This window comes from Lycorma delicatula, chromosome 1 (genome assembly GCF_047948215.1).
Source record: "Lycorma delicatula isolate Av1 chromosome 1, ASM4794821v1, whole genome shotgun sequence".
In the NCBI taxonomy this organism is placed as follows: Eukaryota; Metazoa; Arthropoda; class Insecta; order Hemiptera; family Fulgoridae; genus Lycorma; species Lycorma delicatula.
The window spans coordinates 367,310,549-367,334,193 of record NC_134455.1 but is presented as its reverse complement, the minus strand read 5'-3'; the positions used below and the strand labels follow the sequence as shown (position 1 = coordinate 367,334,193).

The following is a 23,645-nucleotide window of genomic DNA, read 5'->3' as shown; positions in this document are numbered from 1 at the left end:
TGAATGACAAAGTGCCCTGACGTTGGATCGGTCGAAACAATGCCCAAATCTCTTTGTGCTTGCCCTGAGAGATTTCCAGATTTAACCTGAAAAAATATGTTAAAGAACTTGTTTTTCGCCACCGCTACCCAAAACATCAGTGACCTTAAACATCGAATATCAACTTCGATCAACTCGATGAATTGTGACACGATGCTACGCATCTGGGAGGAATTTTCTTATCGCCTTGATGTTCTCCGTTGTCATATTGAACATTTGTAAGACAGGAAATGAAACTCAATTATGAGCAGAATACATGTGATCTGGTAAGAATGTTGTATTACTTATCCTTAATAAAATATTAAGTTATGAAATCGGTTCATTCTTTTTGAATAACCCGTTTCTCATGTTATGCTACAAGAAGTTCGAGGTTTGATTTTTTATTTAGGTAATTAAATTATAAGTGATGTATAAAGTAAAGCAAACAAACTGCTATAAGCAAGGGAGGATGTATATAAAAACCGTCTGCACTTATCAGATAAATATCTAAGAATTTTTTAAAAATATTTATATAGAATGTTACGGTCCTAAAAATGTAGGCAATAAGAAAAACAAAAAATAAAAGAACAATTGACAATTTAAAAATGTTTTAAAGAGGGATGTTGAAAAATTAAATGGTCATTTAAATTCGAAATGAAAAAGTCTTAAGATGAATGGAAGAAAAGATCATTTTGGGTCAGTATATTGTAAATAGACGAACTATGTTGGCAGTTCATACGTTATCACATCCAGATTTAGTTAATATGGTAACAAAGAAACCTGTAAAAAGGTAAAAATTGTAGATTAAGACAAAAATTTGGATAAATATATAAAACAGATAACTATATCTTAAAATTCTAAAGGATCAAGAAGGATAAGAGAGATTGTCCTAACCTAAAGTGGTCGGAAGAAAGGAAAAGGCGGCACAGTGAAAGAATGAAGGAGGACTGGAGAGCTAAGACATTTTCTTTCTTTTCTGTTTAGCCTCCGGAACCACCGTAAGGTACTACTTCAGAGGAAGATATGTATGAATGTAAATGAAATGTAATCATGAGAAATGTAATCTTAAATGTAATCATGATGTGTGGTTAATTAATACCTACCAGTCAAAGAACACCGGTATCCACGATCTAATATTGTGGAGCTAATAAACTAGCCAGAAAGAAGTTAACTATTCTATACGATCCTACAGTGACCGGAGTCGGAAAAGGAACGGATAATTGAGGATTAGAATGCAATAAATATGTTTTGCACATTAGTGCAAGAAAAAAACATCAAATCAATTAACAGATGACTTCAAAGAAAAAAAAACAATTAATAAATAATTAAAATAAAGTAAATTTAGCGGGAAAAATGATTTTGCTAACTCTTTGTATTAGGTTTGCTATTGATTACAAAAAAATCCCTTTTGGTGTGCCGGAAGGCAGAGGTAGAGTTCACCGATTAGCTAAATAGGGAATAAAAAAGATTTCCACCTTAAAGTTAAGAAAAACTTCAAATTCACTCAATAAGATAATGGCTTTCATATGAAAAAAACTTTTACATATTTAGTATACGACAAGCCCCATCTTTTTGCAATTCCAGCAATATTTTGGTCATTTCTTGCCGTAAGGGTTGGTCATGTCAGAATTTTTTTCAGACATACGTTTTAGGTTATGTTTAGACGACTAACGACCATTTTAAACCGATTCAATACTGTGCTTATTAAGAGAGGTATGAATTTTTTTATCATCGAATCCCTATTTTTTCCACCCCCTCGGCCAGTGGTTAGTGATATAAAAAAATTTTATTTAGTTAGTTTTTTGGCCTTTATTCAATGAATAGTAGGAACTTTAAACGAATTCAATATTTTACTTAATAAGAAAGTTATAGCGATATTTTGTTTTCGAAAAAGCCTCCATTTCCACCACCATAATCTGATTTTGGCCGTTAACGAACTCGACCGAGATTTTGAGACGAGTCATTTTTAAGGAACAATTTAAAGGTGATTGACGTTAAATTATGGCAGTTATCGTGTTCACAAGAAAGTCAAATATATATATATATATATATATATAAACTTTTGAGCTGACGGTGGTTTTGGGGTCTGGGGCATGTGAAATGCGAAGATATGTCTAAATTTTGCGGAATTCGAATCACGATACCCATTACAATAGGTACCTTTCTTATGTAAATCTATCTAAAAACCAAGCAGTTGATTGGTTGTAAATTCTGAAAGATAAATTTCGATGATAAAAATAAAGTAGTAAAAGTTGCTTTAAAATGTCTAATATGATTATTTTTATGGTTAGGATTTATTTAAAGTAACCAAGGGTACAAAACGGAAGTACTATCTCTGATAATAATGATAGCTTATCTGCGTGGTATGTAGAAATTAAGATGTAATGTCACTTTACATTCGCTTATATTTCCATCGAATTTCAATACTCATTTATAATAATACCGGGTGAGCTTAAAGCGAATTGCTGTAGGCTAAACACAGTTGCAAAATATAAAATTTCGTTCTGTAAAATTTCAATATAACGATCTCCGTAGCGAAGTGGTAGCATCTCGGCATTTTATCCGGAGGTTCCGGGTTCGAATCCCGGTCAGACATGGCATATTTTACGCTAAAATATTCCACTTTCTTATTCCACGCAAAGTTTCAAGGTTATACCGGGTATCATCAAGCAAAAAAATAATTATGAATGCAATGAAAAATTAAATTAAATTCAGTATTTACTTTAGCAAATTTTACACATTTATTACATTTCTATACTCGAAATGAACGCCCTGCGCAGCGATGCAAATTTGTGCTCAAGTAATCATATTAAGTCATCTGATGCAAAAGGTTGTTGTCAATGTCGTTGATTTCTTGTTGAACGTTTGCCTTCAGTTCATCATTAGTATATGGGGATTTGGTTCATAAATTCTATACTTCAAATAGCTCCAAAAGAAAATCTCATGCTTAGGTAAATCTGGGGAACGCAGAGACCACCGCCTGCTGACAATTCGTTCTCCTGAAAAACCGCATGAACCCGTACTGGTGAATCTTTTGATATGTGATACGTTGTTTCGTCTTGGAAGAAACTTTTTCACGATCTATTAACTCAGCATGGAATTCTTCAAATATTGTACGAAATATTGTATTCTGTATTGATAGCCCAGTCAAAAAATATTCTTTTTTTTTCTTTTTAGCCTCCGGAACGAACGTTAAGTATTACTTCAGAGAATATGTATGAATGTGAATGAAGTGTAGTTTTGTACAATCTCAGGTCGACCATTCCTATTGAGTTTCAATTAACCACACATCTCAGGAAGTGTCGAAATGAGACTGTACAAGGCTACACTTCATATTCATACATATCATCCTCTGAAGTAATACCTTGCGATGGTTCTGGTGGCTAAACAGAAAAAGAGAGAGAGATATGGTTAACTGAAACTCAACCACCAAAGAAGAAATATTGTTATCAAAAAATATTGGCCTCAGTATACGATTACCAGAAACAGCAAATCATACACCAATTTTCTCATCGTGAAGTAAACACACAAAGAGCTGGCCTTGTATTGTAAAATACACACCAAACATCGTGTATATTCAAAGAGCCGGTAAGGATTTTCAATCATCCAATACCTCGTGGAGCGAATTATCACACCAGATAAATAAAATCGTGCTCATCTGACATGAAATATAGCATCCAGGCTACCTCTCCATTGACAATGTTTTAGAGAAAACAGTCGCAATAATTATGACATGTCTGTTCCCTATAGTTGTTTTCAGAATTGTTACACAATACGGTTATAAGTTTAAATCATGAACACTGTTGCGGATCTATCTGTATTTTACAGTGCTTTTTGTGATAATATATATCGATTTTTTCGGACGGGCAGAAGTTCTTTTGTGAATTTCAGCTGTAATCCTTATAGTAAGCTGAGTAAGCTGAGTTTTACTAAGGGGACTAGGTATAAATTTCGTTACTGCGAACATTTACTAGTAGTATGTGTTATCTTTACTGAATTTGCCTCGAATATTATGAGACGTTTACTCACTAGTAATTACTTAAAATGCAGAACTCGGCGCGGGGTACGTGCTTGCGCGAACACGGTTAGCTAGTTCAGAGAGCAAACGAAGTAAGACAGTTAAGATGTCCGAAAAAAGCTTACAGCGAAGGCGAAAGCTGAGTTATAATTCACTGATGTAAATGTCTACCGAGGTATTTACACCGATGGTATCCCAACGAGTACTGGCTAATTACTGTGTGATGTAATCAGTTAGAGGGTCAAAAGACGAACTCCGTTAAAACTCATCATGGCTATTAACGGGAGGGGGGGCATGGTGTGGCAACCGGAATCTCAAAAGATGAGTATCTTCCCTGCGGGGGTTAGGATGGAATCTTAATGAAAGATTGCCTATTCTGTTTTGTACGTTTGCTATGACTTTGTTATACGCAATTTTTATTTAAACAAATCGTGTATGTATTTAATAGAAAAATTGGTATTTTTTAATTTTCTTCGAATATTTTACCCATCTGTTGAAAGGATCCAAAATATACTTAAATTTCCACTATATCAACCCTTTCCTCAACCGAATAAGGCATTTTAGAAAAACACCTACCAAGAACAAAACTATACTACACTGAAGCATGAACATATTTATAATTGACAAAAGTAGACGATAGTAATACCAATAGACGATAGAACCAATATAAGTGCAAGTAATAATAGCATTAAAGGTGACAGTCAAGTAACTGCAGTTCGTCCCGTCTCGATTCGATTTTTAAATTTCTCGCTTTGTATTTCTGGCTCAGTGATGAAGATAACGATAAAAGTTTGATTCCTAAGGTTCTCTTCTACCTATCATAACGTATTCTCGTTAATTATGGGTAAGAATCCGTTTTTTTTTTTTACATGATCTCATGTCTGATCATTACTGTTATGATGAATTTAAAAGATGAACAAGATTAATGTATTGTAAAAAAAAAGCACAAAATGTCAAAACTACACTAATTTACAGCTCTAAGCTACTGTAAACTTAAAAATAATGTTAACCCCAAGTTGATTTGCAATCTACTCAGTGGGTAACAGTTCTTTTGCAAAATATTGTTTTTAATATTTTAATGTTATCCTTCATTTCAAGGTTTTAGATTTTCAAAGGATTAAAAATTCTAATTATCATAATGATGATAAATAATTAATAGGGTCTTGATAAAAGAATGGTGGTATTTCTGTAATTCAGATCAAGGCAATAGGGAAATTTTGAGAAGTAATGTTGATTGCTCTGATAGCCTCCAAACCAAAAGTTTATGTAACAACAGTTCCAACAACCACGCCAGTTTTTGTATTGTTGCTGAGGTGTGTTTAGTTCGTTACTTTGTTGACTGTTCGAGAAAAAGCAAAGTGTGTTTACTGGCTAGCTGAATTAAAGTCCGTAATTTTGGTTTAACCTGCGTTTCGACGTGAATTTGGAAAAGAGCCACGGCATGAAAATAATATACGACGTTGGCTCAAACAGTTCAAAGGAACTATATCTGTTCCCAAGGAAAATCAATGGCAGACTGCGAGTAAAGCGGGCAGCGTATAGCTGTGCCCCATTGCGTCCGAGAGAGATAGAGTGGTAGGACGGGTGAACAGTTAGATAGTCATTCCTTTACGAAAACATCCGTATAGCTCTGTATACTTACATAATGTGCAGTGTATTGCCAGAGTTCAGTACATTGCCAGGATAATTAATAGCGCAGTAAGCAAGCCGTCAGCCTGTGTGCACAGCAATACGACGCCCATTATATCAGAAGAAACTGTTGAACGAATTAGAAAATCTGCAATCAGAAGTCCTAACAAACTCATCTTTCGTCGAAGCCTCGAGTTAGATATTCCAAAAATAATAATTCATAAAGTTTTACACAAAAGATTGAAATTACACGCATATAAAATCCAGCTACTGCAGGAATTAAAATCATATGATGGAGAAAAACATTTCAATTTTGTTGATGAAATTTTCCACAGAATTAATAAAAAAAAATCATTTTTAGACGATATAATTTTTGTGGATGAAGCTACATTCCATATTAATGGATGTGTTAACAGACACAATTCTCTAATATGAGGATCTGAAAACCGACATGTAATTTCTGAGAAACGACTCGACACAACTAAAGTTAATGTTTGGTGTGGTGGAATGATAAATCGTCAAATCGGGGCTGTTTTCTTAGCTGAAAAGATTATTAATTGAAATGTTAAAAAATTACTTCTTTTTTCAACTGGATGAACTCGAAAATATACAAATAAGTAATTTCCAACAAGATGGCTCATCCGCGTACTTTAATGCATTTTTCAGCGAGCGCATTAAACGGAAAATTTGAACATAGATGTATAGGCCGGCAAGGACTTATATCTTAGACTCCAAGGAGTCCAGACTTGACACCTTGCAATTTTTTCTTGCGGATATGTAAAAAACAGTCTTTATTCGCAAAAAAAAATACGCGATCTTCGTCACTTAAAGAGATAGATTAAGTTTTTTATTCTCTTTTTCCTGGGCGAAAAACGCTTTCGCGTTATTATCGCCCTAACACGAATTATTTGTTGTAGATAAATAGGTATTAACAATTGACAATTAAAAACTAAAACCAAGCAACGTAAAATATATCTTAAAACACAAAAGCATATAATATATGCTAAAAACGAAATAAAACACAGTGGATACAATATTAAAAAAGTAACTTAAAAGAATGAAAATTTCTATTTGACATACGCCAAACGGTGTACACAGTCGACAAAGATTGATTAAAAAGTTAAATCCTCGAATCAAAATGCACGGCCTTTATAAATCGCAAGACAATCGATAACATCACTGCATTATTTCCCAACATGTTTCGCATGTCAGCTCCTAGTTTAAACTTGGTAAGTAATGCCGCATAACCGATACAATATCAACAAGGATGTGGTGCGCTGTTAGTTGGTAGTCGTAGCGAGAACAAAAGGGTGCATCTGTTTGAGTCATTAGATATCCATGAGTGAGCCTAGTGTGCCCTATTCGCAAAAGCTAATAATAACCTCCTCTCGACGTTATTTCTGCATGAGGAGCTCCACAGTGAAACAGTTTGCTTAACTGGATGAAGTTTATTGTTAATAGTACCATCTCATTCATTTAATGAAGCATAATAATAACCCCGCAACAGAAGATTTATTAATTCGGATATGGACAGAAATTGAGTATTGATAGGGCATTTGCTTAGGGACTAATTGTATACATATTAAAATTTATTAGTTATGTAAAAAAACTGTTTGAAATGACAAATTCAATAAATAAACAATATGAATTGTAAGTATTTTTGTTTTCATTTAACCCATGTTCAAAATCTCACCATTCTTTAATGAAGACCCTATGTTATTAAGTTTTGTAATTAATGAAAAAATGCACCACCGACTAATTGAAAAATATAAAAATAAATAAAATCTGAAAACCATTAAATAAATTTAAAAAATAATAATAACGATATCGATGGTCGAAATGTTAATATATTTACGTGAAAACAGTTGGAAAATAATCGACCAAACTTTTGATAAATTAACATATATGTTATTCGTATTACAGAATTATAAATTGACTAGCTGCAGAGGCTTACCCTCCGCAGCTAGGTCCTCCGGACGGGTTGCTCTGGCGGGTGACGTCTCGGTATGGGATTATTATGTGTACAAAACTGATTACCTTTTGTGTAAAAATATTTTTTATTTGAATGATGAAAATTGATATAACGAAAGTTAGATTAGAAATTTAAGTCTAGAAATACTAATGAATCTAAGTCTAATGATACTAACGAATCGGGATTTTCCACTAGTGGTCGGTACATTCCGATGCCTACTTTTTGGTTATCGATCATTATTTTACGATGAAAAACAATCACATAAATAAATAAAAATGTGATGTGGACACCACATGACTTCCTTATAGTCCTATTAAATAACATATACACATTTTTAAAAGTACATAAAATATTATTTCACTAATAACTTCTGATTTTTTTTAGTTTTATTTTTTTTATTGTTACTATTGTATTATTCTTTATTGCCGTTTTTTTATAATCACAGGTTAATAATTATTAATAAATCAATATAACTAAATTAAAAAAAGTTAAAAAAAAGGAAATGAAGTCGAATTCGAACCGATGTGCCTTCCCCTTGTAAGACCAAAATAAATTTCATTTGGCTATAACTCTGGAACCAACGAAACTTAAGTATCACTTATGTTATATCGTTGAAAGGCTCTCAATGAGGGCTTATTACTGCAGTTAAAAAAAAAAATATGTTTTTGGATTTTGAGCTTTTTTGGACATTTTTGGTTCAGTCGATTGCAATCAAATGGAAAGGTGGACAACTAGATGTTACAATAGTCCTAAATCCAAAAATTTCAACATCTACGGCTAATCGTTTTTGAATTATACGAGATACATACGTAAACACGTCACGCCGAAACTAGTCAAAATGGATTCAGGTAGGGTCAAAATTGATATTTCAATTGAAATCTGAAAACAGAAATTTTTCGCGATCACAATACTTCCTTTACTTCGTACATGGAATTAAAAATATATTATTAATATATATTTCGCATATATATCAATATATAATAATACAAAAAGTATACACCTGACCAACGTGAGACATGTACTAACGAATCGGAAAATTCCGCTAGTGACTGGTGCTAAGCTAAGGGGACGGACACACACAGACGTACACATATACAAATGCCCTTTAGTAGGTAGGATTAATCAATTTTCTGTAATTAGAAATATGATTATTAAGTAGAGTTTTTATCCCATCCAATCAAAAAAATTCAATTATTGTACTAAATAAAAAAACCAGAGGAGAAGAATTACTCGTACATCTTATTTAAAAAAAAAAAAGAATAATAATAATAAAAAACAAACACGTAATTTATAGTCACGATTGTTAATGCATTAAATAATAGGTATTATAAGGTTATATGCTGTAATAGTGTATTCTATAATGAATAATAAAAACATATACACACAGTTATGTTAAGCAATTTAACTTTGAATTGTTAAATTCCATGCACGGTTCAAAATGTCAGAGGAAACGGAGCACCGTATACCTATATAAAAAAAAATCTACAACTATAATCTTACACGTTTAATATACCATTTTATCTACTTGTACCATCCCATATTATTTTGTAACCATTATTTTCACGGCAAGTTTACCAATTAAGAGGCGAAGAATCTTTAAAATACAACAGAATAATAATTATTTTCCTTATAACAGTAAAAAAAAAGATGTTATAATCAGCTTAATTATTAATATTTTTATTTATTATTTAATTATAAGCTTCCGATTATTTTAGGGGTATTATATCTCTATTATTATTTTAAAATTTCATTGTAATACATAACCTATAAACTTCAAGGTTAAATTCGTGTGCTGATCATCTGTTCCAGTACTTCTGATTGTGCTTTTGACCTCATCTTATTGCAATTAGACCCTGAATGCGAAATATACATTCACTGTACTAAGAAAAATGTTATTCTCTTGCCTTAAGGTATTTTACCTGAAAGGTATTTTTTTGCCGAATGTTATTTTCATAGTATCATTCTTCTATTATAATATTTATCACAAAATTAATTTCATTATTACTTTCCCGTCTAATGCTATAGCTAGAAGGCGGAAGTATTTTAATCGGTCTAGTTTAGCCATATGCGGTTTTCACTGGATTTTAACACCTAAGGAACCAAAAAAACCGGGTGGAAATTTTCCGGGTGTTCGTATGTACTGTACTAATAATCTTATCTTATCACCTTAATCTTATCTTAAATCACCTAATATCTCCAGAACTAGTGGACCGAATTTGACCAAACTTGGTCAGATTACTTCTATAAATGGGGCATTGATGCCATTAAATTTTCAACTTAAAAGGTCGAGAGCATGAAACTATATAGCAAGATCATCCTCATTATCTCAAGATTTCACCTAATTAAGGTCTTATTTTTTTAAACACATTTGTTAACAATTAAAAAATAATATTTGAAATTTTTTTTTTTTCAAAATCGCACTCCACCCCAAAAAATTCTGTAAATTAGTGGCTAAGTGGGTATACTGCGTCACTTGTACCACCTGACACCACAAGGAAAACTAGTGTAGCACTGACGTACTAAATTAAGTTGTGTGTGTATGCATGTGTAAATCGCGTGACGGGAAAGTCCTACAACTGTGTAAATAGTTTTTTTTATGTTACTTTTTATGTTACTGTTTTTTTTATGTTACCGGCGAATGTAGCGAGAATAAAAATATTAAAGGGAAAAGTATCTTGTCAAAAATTATGTGGCAGGTTTTCTTTTTAAATTTTACGAGTTCAACTAGTTTAAGGGTCCGAGATTACTTATCAGATTGGCTGAGTCCACCATTAATTTGTAGTTCAATTAGTTTATCTAGACCAAAATAACATATGTATATATATGTGTCTCATTGCTTTTTGGCATTGTATCTAAAGACTGACCAAACCGAATTACTTCAAATTTTACTCAAATATTTCTACATATTGTATTAACATTATTTACCGATGAGAATAAAAAATTAATTTATTTTTTTATAAATGCATTAATGGATTTTATTATTAACCACTTCAAAAAATGAGTTTTTTCAATTCGATCTGTATAAAATACTTTGTTATTCTTGTTTGACAATTATTTAGATTTTATTATGTTATAAAAGGGGAGAAATATGTTAATCTTACCAAAAAATTCACTTTTATTGCTGTTTTGGACTTAAAGTTTATGAATTATTTGTGTGTATGTGTATGTATGTGTCGATGTGTGTGTGTGTGTGTGTGTTTGTGTGTCTGAACACCACACGCTACAAAACTACTGTTTCATCACATTCTCTAACGGTGGTCGCAGAGGCCAAAAAAAACAAAAAAGCTATTTCTAGGCTGAGGAGATAATGAAAATTATACTCGTACTAGCTTTGAGTTCTTTTAAAAAGAGGTTTTAGGCGAAATATTGAAATTTCTTCGTATTTAGTGTTTTTCGTGTAAACTTAATTGTTTATATTTATACGTATTATATTGTATTGTTGCCACTAAACTCTGCAGTTTGAATCTCAATACGTTAAATAGTGGGAATAACTCCATATGTTGACTACTCATACACTTAATTTCGTAATAATATAACATTTTTAAATCTGATATGAAAGCATGTATGTACACTAAAAGTGTACAAATGAATTTAATTTTAGTCCACTTATATTGTTATTTTTCCAGAAGTTATAGTAATATATATCAAAATCGTACCAAGATTCTGTTTGTTTGTAGGACGTTTGGTTTGCTTGGCTGTTTGTTTGGTTGATTTCTGTTAATTATTAATAAATAACGATTTTTTGAACTCTAAATATTCATCATAATATAGGGGATAGAAGTTATCACATTGTTAGGTAAAAGAAAAAACATTTGCCGAAAATCTTTAGTGATTGATTTTTTGCCAGATTTTTTCCACTTATTTTTTAATTCCTTGTACGAACAAGAAAGTACTGCAATCGCGAAAAATTTCAAATTTCAACGGAATAACAATTTTTACCATTCCTGAATCCATTTTGACTAGTTTCGGCGTGACTTAAGTACGTAAGCAAAAAAAAAAAACATAGCAAGATCATCTTCAGTATCTCAAGATTTTGCCTAATTAAGGTCTTTATTTTTCTTAGAAACATTTTTTAACAATTAAAAACTATGTACTCGCATAACTCATAAACGATTAGCTGTAGAATGTTGAAATTCTGGATTTAGGGCTGTTGTAACATCTAGTTGTGCACCTTCCCTTTTGATTGCAATCTACTGGACCAAAAGTGTACAAAAAAGCCAAAAATCCAAAAAAAATGGATTTTGGACTTTTTCAAACTGCAGTAATAACCCCCCTCATTGAGAGCTTTTCAACGATATACCATAAGTGGTACTTATTTATATTGGTTTCAGAGTTACAGCAAAATAAAATTTTAATTAATGAAATATTTGGATCTTACAAATGGAAGGCAAATCGATTCAAATCCGACTACATTTCCGTTTTTTTTTTTAAGCTTTTTTTAATTTAAAAATATTGATTTATTAATAACAAAACATAAATCAATAATTAACCTCTGATTGTAAAAAATGTTTTACAATAAGTAATAATTCAATAATAACAATCAAAAAATATATGAAAATTAGAAGTATTAATAAAATAAAATTTTATGTACTTTTCATTTTAAAAAATATATATGACGTACAAGGATGTCATGTGGTGTCCACATCAGATTTTTTTACTAGGTTGAGGGATTTTCTCTGGTGGTCTCGTATAAGTTTTTTCTTTGGTATGGCCATTTGATAAGTTTAAAAGATTTTGATTTTTAGACCATAAGAGATTTTCCTTTATTTTCTTCAAGTATAATTCAAGGCATATATCAAGCGATAATTACGGAATGAGTCATTTGAAACTTATGAAAATAGGTGTTGTCATGTATTTGTGGAAGCACAAAAATACTATCCAAACAAATTACCCTGCTCCTGAAATGATCGAATGGTAAATTGAAGCTCATTTGAAATTCGTTGTTTAATATGTTTTCTGACAAAATTTTTATTTTTTTGATGTTTTTTTCCTTTTTTTTCTTTATTTGCTTCATCTTCTCATTCTTTCTTTTGTTTTTTCTTAATTCTTTTTTCTATAGTTTAGACAACAAAGACCTATTCGCTCCAATCTCCTTACTTTCCCCCATTCATATTTCCTCCGTAACTCGTAATTACTTAGATTTAATCATTAATTTTTTTTTTAATATTCTTGTAAGATGTTCACACCATTTAACTTCAGTAAAATTAATGAACTACCTTTCTAATTTTACACAATAGATTGGTATATAACCACTGAATTAAAATGAATTCTTTCAATTAAAATTATTTATAAATTTGGCTTAGTATATGTAAAATTATTTTTGTGTGGTTAAACTAAATAAATTTCCTTAAAAAAAATCGATAAGAAATTAATGCTTCTAAATTTTTATACAACTGCCAAGAAATAGTGTAATGTATATAGGGTGTATGTGTTCCATCGTAGTAGCTCAACGGCTGAACCGATTTATATATATGACTCCGCGTTGGAATCCTTACTTTACCGAGAATTTCACAGGATATATATACTCGAAACTCCAATCACGGATAACGAATAACGAAAGGAGATTACAATTAACGAGTATCTGTTTTACGCTCTCTCAACTGTAGAATTATATAAAGCTCAGAAAATTTTTCTGTCTGTGGCCGCTTACGCCAAAATGGAGTTGAGCCTAATAATGTTATTCAAAACGTTCACCATGTGATGCGTAATATTCGAGGAACTCAGTCATATTGACCTAAAGCCTTCACGGAACTAATGACAATGATGTGAAATTTAGGGGCTTCGCCCTTCTAGATTGCACTGTCGTGTAATGATTTCCATTGGCTGGACATCTTATTTTTTTGGCAGCCCTGTTTTTTAATTTTTAACATATTTAAAACTTTTTATAATCTTACTAATAATACTTATAGTAAAGTAAATCACCACTCCAATTTTTTTTTTTTTTACTTTTTTAGAAACTCACTCAACTTTCATCAATTAAAACTGAATAAATATTTAGTACATTTATGGTGTATTTTACGGTATATTTTGGTAGTTGGGGTACAATTAACGAAAAATCTCAGGAATGATCGGCCTGAGTCTGTACAACATTACAGTTCATTTACATGTCATCTTCATCTTATCTGACCATGGGGAAAGTGTTTGCTGCTTATTGTTTGCTAATTGAACAGATTCCAACGAACACGTTAAAATTTTTAAAAAATTAAAAAGGTGTCCTACAAAAATAGGTTTCAATTTTTTATATTTTCTATTACTTTGTTTTTCAAGTTGTAACTGTATTGTAAATGTTAACAAAGTCGAGGAAGGGGATCAAACGAAAGCATAATTTTTTTAATAAATAATTTTATTTTTTTTAGCAATTATATACTAAATACATTAAAAGATTGATCATAAACCCGTCATTCGGTCAAGAGAAGCAACCAAAACCCAATTTTTTTACTAAGAATTTTGAATTTTTTTTTATTTATTCTTCTAATATTGCTCATTTACATATCATACATATCACATATCATCCTCATCTCATTGGATCACGAGGTGGGGGGTTGTTGCTTGTTGTTCACTAATTGAACAAATTGTACATTAGGAATCAAAAAACAGATATAAATAAAAAACAGTTGACAAAGTATTGCATGTCTTTCCCGGCTATTAATAATATAAATTAAAAAAATTAAAAAAAAAGAAAATGAATATTTTTTTAGATGTGAGAAATAAATTTTAAGAAAAATTGCCATAAATACGTTATACTTAAAAATTTTGTTAAGTAAATCTTTCTTTAAATCTAATACCCCCTTCAATAAAGGCTAAAATGTGATCTAGATATATTTTATAGATCGTAGGTCCGGGGACTACAATTATAAAAAACTGTAAACGTTTCTTAATAGCTCTATATATGAAGTATATACTTTAAAAAATGTTTAAAAAATATTAAAACTGAAGGGATGTAGAGCAAAAGAAAAACATATATTTCAATTTTAACAGGTGGGGGTTGACTTTTTTTTTTTAGATTATTTATTTATGCTAAAGTTTATACTAAAATGATTCTAAAAAAAAATCGAGATTGGTTTTTCTTTCTTTTAACGATATACCGACAAACTACTCCATATATAGAATTCTTTGAGCCAAATTTAATGAAAATCGGTTTTGTCAATCCTGAAATATAATGCCAAAAACAGTGCAACGCACACATATTTTTATCTAGATGAACTAGATGGACACTTAAAATTTAAAAAAAAAAACCTTATACCCCATTTTTGACATGATCATCATACTTTTCACATTAATAGCTATATTAATCGGGAAAGTAATTGAAAAAACATCTTATATCTATATTTTTAATAACCGTAATTGATATGAATGATTTTATTTATTTATTTTTATATTATGAGCTTATAAAAATTAATAATTTTTTTTTTTATTTCAGGGTGCATGTGCAATGTACAAGTTGGAGAAGAACGAACATATATTCAGTTGGAAAGTGCTAAGATGGGCTTTGATCCCTTCGGCTATTCTATTGGGATTAGCTCTCACAATGTATTGCATTGTTGGTAAGACAATAACTAATCAATATTTTACTATTTCTTTTAATAATTAATTTGCATTGTCTAGCATTATTAACATTATTATTATGAGAAATCCTTCTAATGTCATACATATGAAACTTAAATTATTTCTTATATCTAGTACGTATAAAATTTATTACTATTGTTTATCCCAGTATTTCTTTCATACAATCGAAATTAAAAAGTACTACGGCAATTTTTTTTTGTTGTTCATTATAATTCAACTGGAAATAAAAATGACAATTATAAGAACATGGATTATTATTAATTTTTATAATATCGTTGACTATAAAAAATTGAGGTCAGTTTAATTTATTAAATTTTAAAACCAGCATACACAAAAATACTCAAAATGATAATACCGCTATTAAAATGTAAATAACCAAAAAATTTAATGATTTCCAAGAAATCATTACATACAATCTGATACGAAGTAAACAGTAACAGTATGCTCTAAAAACTGAGTAAAAGAGAAAATCTGCGGAAAGATAAATCAATAATTGACGAATAAATCATTGTATATGAATCAGGCGAGTTTTTAAAATAATATCCGTTTTGAAATGAAAAAAAAAAATCCCTTTCGGCACGCCGGAAGGCGGAAGTAGATTTCACAGGTGCTAAGTAGGGGATAAAAACGATTTCCTTATTAAAGTTATGAAAAACTTCAAATTTACTCAATATGACAACGATTGCATGTAAAATAAGTTCCACATTTTTACCATACGACAAGCCCCATCTTCTTACAATTCCAGCATCATTTTGGTAATCCCTTGCCGTAAGAATTGATCATATCAAAAATTGTTTCAGACAAAAGTATTAGGTAATGTTTAGAGAACTAATAACCACTTTAAATCGATTCGATACTGTGCCTATTAAGGGAGGTATGATTTTTTTTGTCTTCAAAACCAAATTTTTTGAAACCCGTACGCCAATGGTTGATTATATAAAAAAAATTTTACTTAGATAAGTTTTAGGCCCTTATCCAAAGAACAGTAAGAACTTTGAACGAATTCGATATTTTACTTAATAAGAAAGTTATAGCGATATTTTTTTTCGAAAAAGCCCCTCCATTTCCACCCCCATGGTCCGATTTTGACCGTTAACAAACTCGACCGAGATTTTGGGACGAGTTATTTTTAAGGAATTATTTGAAAGTGATTGGCGCAAAATTACGGCAGTTATCGTGTCCACAAGAAAGTTAAATATATATATACTCGAAGATTGTAAAAGTTTTCCGGAAGTCGAATCATGATACCCATTTCAGTAGGTAACGTTTTTATGAAATCTACCTAAAAACGGAAAAATATTAATAAATTTTATTACTTACGCATAAAAACTACATTTACTAACTCAATCAACAGGCTTAGCTCATCGTATTCTTGTGTCAATAGCGGTTCGATGTTTCCATAACCATATCCACCCACAAGGCTCAAAATTCCATTTCTGGATGTTTGGACCATTAAGCTTAATGAACATCAGGGCCAAAACATGTAGAGTGGACAGTCTAGTTTTAATGGGTGTTATAATTTGTTCATGTGGCTGAAATCACGCTCACAACTCCGCTGAACTGCATGGTATAAGCATAGAGAAATTCAACAGTGGATTTATATCCTTTGAAACAACAGAGCTGTTTTCCAGATAATCTCTGTAGCTGTTTTTTTTTAAATTTTATTTGCATTTATTTGAATCTGGCACAAAGTTCTTCGATATCAGACATTCCGTATCTGTAGTTAAAAGTTTTATTTAAAGACTGTTTATTATACTTGATAGCAGTAAAGATTGTTAATAGTGGATATTTTACCATTATCTTTTACAGATATGTTAAAAACTTACTCTCAGTTATTGCTATCTTGACCTCGAGGCATTTGATCGCAGGTTTATCTTTAAAATCTTTAAATAATTGTATATTCTTCTAATTATTTTGTCTGCATAGACGATCGTCATTTTTCTGCTTTGAAAATATTCTCACATCATTGAAATTTTGGCTATGATTGCTAAATCAGCTAAAAATTGAGATGATGTAAAATGTTTATTTAACCAATTACACATGATGGCTCTTTCAGCTGGATTTCTATTTTTATCATCATTAATTTTATTGAAATGAGAGTATAATGCTTGGTATTCAACGGCTAATACCGACTTGAAAGAGCTTACTACCCATCTTGTACCTAATATACACTCAATTTTATTCAATTGCAGGTCTAGCTCATAAACATATTCGGCTAATTTCTGTTGGTTTTTAGGTGATTTGCTATAAAGAGTGTATAATTTATCAATAAAAATTTGAAAATTATTAACAGCCCCCACATCATCGACTGAATAGTCACAGCTAATTCTGTCCTGTGGTTCATGTTGTACCAAAAAACAATATTTTGATATTTTTGAGCCAACTTTTATGCAAAGCCAGATTCCTTTCCTGACGTGACACCGACGCCATCAGTGGCAAATGCGACCAAACTCTCTTTGAGATAGTCATCACTGAACTCATATTTACTGAAACAATTTAATAAAACCTCAACAAAAAAAAATTATCATTTTGATTTGGCAGTTTAATCTGATTTAAAAATAAAAAGTTTGATGGAAACTCTTCCTTGGTTTCATATTTTATATAAATAATCAAACTAGATTTAGCTTCCAGGCTTGTAGATTCGTCAATTATACTAAAATTTTACCTGACTTATTCAAAAACCTGTTGGGTGATTCTTTTTTTAATTTCGTCTGAAACGGGATTGACAAATTCTATTACACTAAATCTTGAGAGTAATCCAATACCAATGCCCACCCCATTTAACTTTTGGAACTTCAAAAGCTCAAGATGATCAGAAAAAGGCCTATCATTTTTTGTCAGGTTATATTGACCTAAATATTTTTATGGTAGATATAAGATGAGACGCATTCATTCTGTCACAAACGTTTTCAATTGTTTCTGATTTTGCCTTATCAGATATGGCCTCTACGATCATGGGACCTGCTGACTGTGCAAAAATTTTTTTTTTTAAAGTACTGAGTTGCGAGGCATCGTACACCCATTGAAAATGACTCTGAATGAAGAGCATTTTTTTATAAATTGTTGTATGTTCGTTTTTAATGCACCAAATTGAGCAACTTAGGTGCATAATGTGCAGCCTAATTTACCATTTTGGCAATCTTGCCAAGGAAACGCATCCTTTTTTTTGATCCTACACTTCTCTAGTCCATAGAGAGCGCCATGTTCATTTTGAAGTATTATGGTCTAATACATCATCGTCATTGATCGTAGATAAAAATAAAAAAGTAACTTTACTTACAATTGGTAGAGTGCATCTTCATCATCTGAAGGTAGATTATTCAGTTCTGAGGCAGATGGCCTCATAAAAAGTTCACTTTTGTCAGACAGATTGGTCTTTATTGTTATGTCTTCATTTTTAGGTTTAATAAAGAACGATAATAGATTTTTCCTTTTTCTTACACGGTTACTTGGTAAAGCAGTTAAAACTTTAATAGAGTTAAAAACCTGTGAATAATTAAAAAGTAAATCACCTGTTTTTTTTTAACCTCCAGCATCACCGTTAGGTATTACTTCCGAGGATGAGATGAATGTCAATTTTGTAGTGTGTGAAAATTCCATGCCTGACAGGGATTCGAACCCGGGACCTCCGGATGAAGGGCGAGACGCTACCACTTTTGCCACGGAGGACGGCAGTAAGATAAATTTAGCAATCGCAAATCGCACTCACGCAGAAAACTAATAAATTCACTCATTGGCACGCGGAACTCCAGCAGTCGGCAGACTCACACAACTGACAAGGTTGTGGATAGGAAGAGAAAGAGAAAGATGACAAGGGGTTGCGCGCGCAGACAGAATTAGACTTTAGTAGACCGCGGCCCTCTCTTTTTTCTGTTTAGCCTCCGGAACCACCGTAAGATATTACTTCATTGAATGAATGGGATGATATGTATGAATGTAAATGAAGTTTAGTCTTGCACAGTCTAAGGTCGACCATTCCTGAGATGTGTGGTTAATTGAAATCCAACCACCAAAGAACACCGGTATCCACGACCTAGTTTTCAAATCCGTATAAAAATAACTACCTTTAATAGGATTTGAACTTTAGAACTCTCGACTTCGATATCAGCTGATTTGCGATGACAAATTAACCACTAGACCAGTCCGGTGGGCTAGTAGACCACGGCCCGACGACAGGCGAACCACTGTTGTCCGCCTCCCCGCCCGCCTACATCTTGTAGATACGATTAGGCTATATGGTGGTGGACTAGTAGGTTTTCAAGTGTATTTTACTGTTGTACTTGCCTACTATTTTAAAATCTTTTAATGAAAAAACCATACAATATTTTACACCAAAGAATAATTTTAGCAAGAAAATAGTATGGCAACGCCGTTCCCATCCCACTACATTACCGTTTTTATCCTTAAGGAAAAAACCTTCACCCAGATTTTTGTTGACAGGTGAGAACAAAAAAAAATAAACCTCAACCGTTCGGAACAGCTGATATATATATATATATATATATATATATAGAGTGATTCACAAAGAATGTAAAAAACTTCCAGAACATGCTCTATTGGTGAAAATTCATATAAATATAGGTCCAAAGCGAAAATTCTATACAAGATAATTACATGTTGGAATCTGCTGTTACTATAATTAATTCTTAATTAGCATGAAAGATGTCTAATAAATTGTTTTACTGATGAATTGTTTTATTTGATTTTGATTTTTATAAAATATTTAATTCTTTTTTGGTAATATTGAAATGTTTTATTTCTCGACCCCAAACGATTCGAAAAACAGTGTATTTTTTTACTCCAATCTTTTATCCCAGATCTTTCAAAAACTATTAAAAATACATTTCTGGGACATATTTTTTTCAGTTTTTCAAGTCAGTATTTATATAAAACCACTAAACATATATATATATAACCGAGTTCCAAGAATTACAGTCTGGTTTTATTTTACCGAAGACGCAGAAATGAGGGATAAATCTTTCGCCAGCCTACACTCGCTAACGAAGTGTTTCCGAAGTTATGTTTATATAAAGTTTCTCTTTTATTTTCACCCATAGAATATATCCTGAAAGTTTATTGTATTATTCTTGAATCACTCTGTATGTAAATGATGTTCAAGAATATATACAGCAACGCCGTGATTTTTATTTCTTCTACTACTCTCTGCTCCGTTGCATATCCTTCAGGAGCATAGTATTGTTCAATATCTGTTGGTTTAAATGTATAATTGGTGTAAATTTAGGTTAAATAAGAGTACTCCTAGACATTGTGAAATTTTAGAACCATTTTTAAGATTAAAAATTTTGTATTTTAATAGAAATTAATGGAAATCTATTGTTACTCATTTTATATTAGTACGTAATACGATTACATAATGTATAAATGAAGAGAAGGTGAAAATAAAATTAATTTAAAATTATTTTGAATAATATTATCTAATAAAACAAAAACAAGAAGTTAATAATTTAAAATAAATTTTAGCAGTTCTATTTCAATCAATAAAAAAGAAGAAATCGTAATTTAAAGTATCTAGGTAATTTAACGTGAGAAAAAACACGTGAAATTACATAATAATATTTTTAAAAAAGGCTTATTATAATCAATAATAATATTACTGACTTTTAATTATGCAATTTTTTTTTAGTGTAACAATGTTATTATTCTTCTTATCCGTGCTCCAAACCAACGAATCGATCTCTGTAATAAAAAAAATTAATTACCTAGACCAAAAAGGTTGGGTTAACCTTTTTGACAGTAAGGGCACAAAATAAATTCAAAAGTTATTGGGGGTGCCACACTATTATTACACAATAATAAGCAGATACATTTGCCTTTAAAGTCAATAAAGCAAAATTGTTATTCCCAGTCAACATTAAAACAGTAAATTCTTTTTTTTTACAATTATTCATGATGGCTTATTTATAAAATCCGTTTAACCAGTAAGATACGTATTTAATAGTCAAAAGCGCGATTACCTTGTGTGATATGGTTACTAATATTACGTAAATAATAAAATATAGTCAATAATAATAACACTCAAAATACGTAAGTTATCAGAATTTATCAGAAGCGAGAATATTCCTACGTGCTAAATAGCACGTGTGTCAGTGTATGACTATGATTGCTATTTGCTAATACTGAGCTTGCGGAATTATATTGTCTTATATACGCACGATGTCGATACGGCTATTGGGCTTAGTAGAACCTGCGGGAGCCACGTTGCCGACCCCTGACCTAAACTATAAGAGGAATAACAACCCACCAGGTTGGACTAGGGGTGATCTAGTCATCGCAAATCAGCTGATTTCAAATTCGAGAGTTCTAAGGTACAAATCCTAGTAAAGTCAGTTACTTTTACAGATTTGAATACTAGATAGTGGATACCGGTATTCTTTAGTGGTTGGGTTTCAATTAACCACATATCTCAGGAATGGTCGACCTGAGACTGTACAAGACTACATTTCCTTTACATTCGTACATATCATCCTCATTCATCCTCTGAAGTAAACCACTTTACGGTGGTTCCGAAGGCTAAACAGAAAAATTAAAAGAAGAGGAATAATAAGTGAAAGATTTTAAGACTTATTACTTAATAATTAAAAGGTATTAATAATAAATAATATTTTAATTGTGTGAATATGTTTGAATATTATTTGTAACAGATGAAAAATATGATTACTTTGGGTTTAGTTGAATAAATTAAAATTGAGATAATAACAATTTTATTATTTGAAATTATTACAGTATATTGAAATTAGCTGTGTGCAAATTTTCAGAAAACTACATTAAAAAATTTTTCTTTTTATTAGATTGATCATCCCCGAGTCTGTTCAAGACTACACTTTTACCGGTAAATTTACAATTACACGCCAGACTGCGCACAGATGCCTTGGTATCTCTACAGAGTACTGTTGATATCATGTCACTGTGCTGTTAATCTGCAATCTGGTATACATAAATAAATGAAAATAAGAAATGGATTCTGATGTAATTAACAATTAAATTTATAACTTTCTATAGTACATTATGGTGTACTGTAGATTATGGTGTAGCCTGCTTATTATAGGCAAGGGCTCACCAACATTTTTTAATTTTTTATTGAAGATATTTTAGGCCTCAGATTAATAGTAGAAGGAAGATTAAAGAAAAACAAACCAACATACTTGGCGTTTATAGACCTAGAAAAGGCATTCGATAACGTAGACCGGAATAAAATGTTCAGCATTTTAAAAAAATTAGGGTTCAAATACAGAGATAGAAGAACAATTGCTAACATGTACAGGAACCAAACACCAACAGTAACAATTGAAGAACATAAGAAAGAAGCCGTAATAAGAAAGGGAGTCCGACAAGGATGTCCCCTATCTCCATTACGTTTAATCTTTACATGGAACTAGCAGTTAATGATGTTAAAGAACAATTTAGATTCGGAGTAGCAGTACAAGGTGAAAAGATAAAGATGCTACGATTTGCTGATGATATAGTAGTAATTCTAGCCGAGAGTAAAAAGGATTTAGAAGAAACAATGAACGGCATAGATGAAGTCCTACGCAAAAACTATCGCATGAAAATAAACAAGAACAAAACAAAAGTAATGAAATGTAATAGAAATAACAAAGATGGACCACTGAATGTGAAAATAGGAGGAGAAAAGATTATGGAGGTAGAAGAATTTTGTTATTTGGGAAGTAGAATTACTAAAGATGGAAGAAGCAGGAGCGATATAAAATGCCGAATAGCACAAGCTAAAGGAGCCTTCACTAAGAAATATAATTTGTTTACATCAAAAATTAATTTAAATGTCAGGAAAAGATTTTTGAAAGTGTATGTTTGGAGTGTCGCTTTATATGGAAGTGAAACTTGGACGATCGGAGTATCTGAGAAGAAAAGATTAGAAGCTTTTGAAATGCGGTGCGATAGGAGAATGTTAAAAATCAGATGGGTGGATAAAGTGACAAATGAAGAGGTGTTGCGGCAAATAGATGAAGAAAGAAGCATTTGGAAAAATATAGTTAAAAGAAGAGGCAGACTTATAGGCCACATACTAAGGCATCCTGGAATAGTCGCTTTAATATTGGAAGGACAGGTAGAAGGAAAAAATTGTGTAGGCAGGCCACGTTTGGAATATGTAAAACATATTGTTAGGGATGTAGGATGTAGAGGGTATACTGAAATGAAACGACTAGCACTAGATAGGGAATCTTGGAGAGCTGCATCAAACCAGTCAAAAGACTGAAGACAAAAAAAAATTGAAGATATGATAAGAAATATATTAGAAGTGAGAGAAGAAGGAATAAGAATAGAAGGACGAAAAATAAAATTATTACGGTTAGATGATGATATTATATGATAATTCTAGCTGATAGTAAACACTTGCTTCAAAACTGTTAATAGCCCAGGAAATAGGAATAAAAGAGTATGGAATGAAAACAAATATAGAAA

The 23,645-nt window shown here is 31.4% G+C and overlaps 1 protein-coding gene across 2 annotated transcripts in view; it reads left to right on the top strand.

The window, feature by feature from the left end:
- LOC142317258 (uncharacterized) overlaps nt 1–23,645 on the top strand; it is a 422,958-nt gene that overhangs the window by 347,560 nt on the left and 51,753 nt on the right. For both annotated transcript variants that reach the window (XM_075353665.1, XM_075353666.1), the window contains exon 2: nt 15,058–15,181. In XM_075353665.1, coding sequence (XP_075209780.1) covers nt 15,058–15,181 — 124 coding nt within the window. The remainder of the gene's footprint in view (nt 1–15,057; nt 15,182–23,645) is intronic.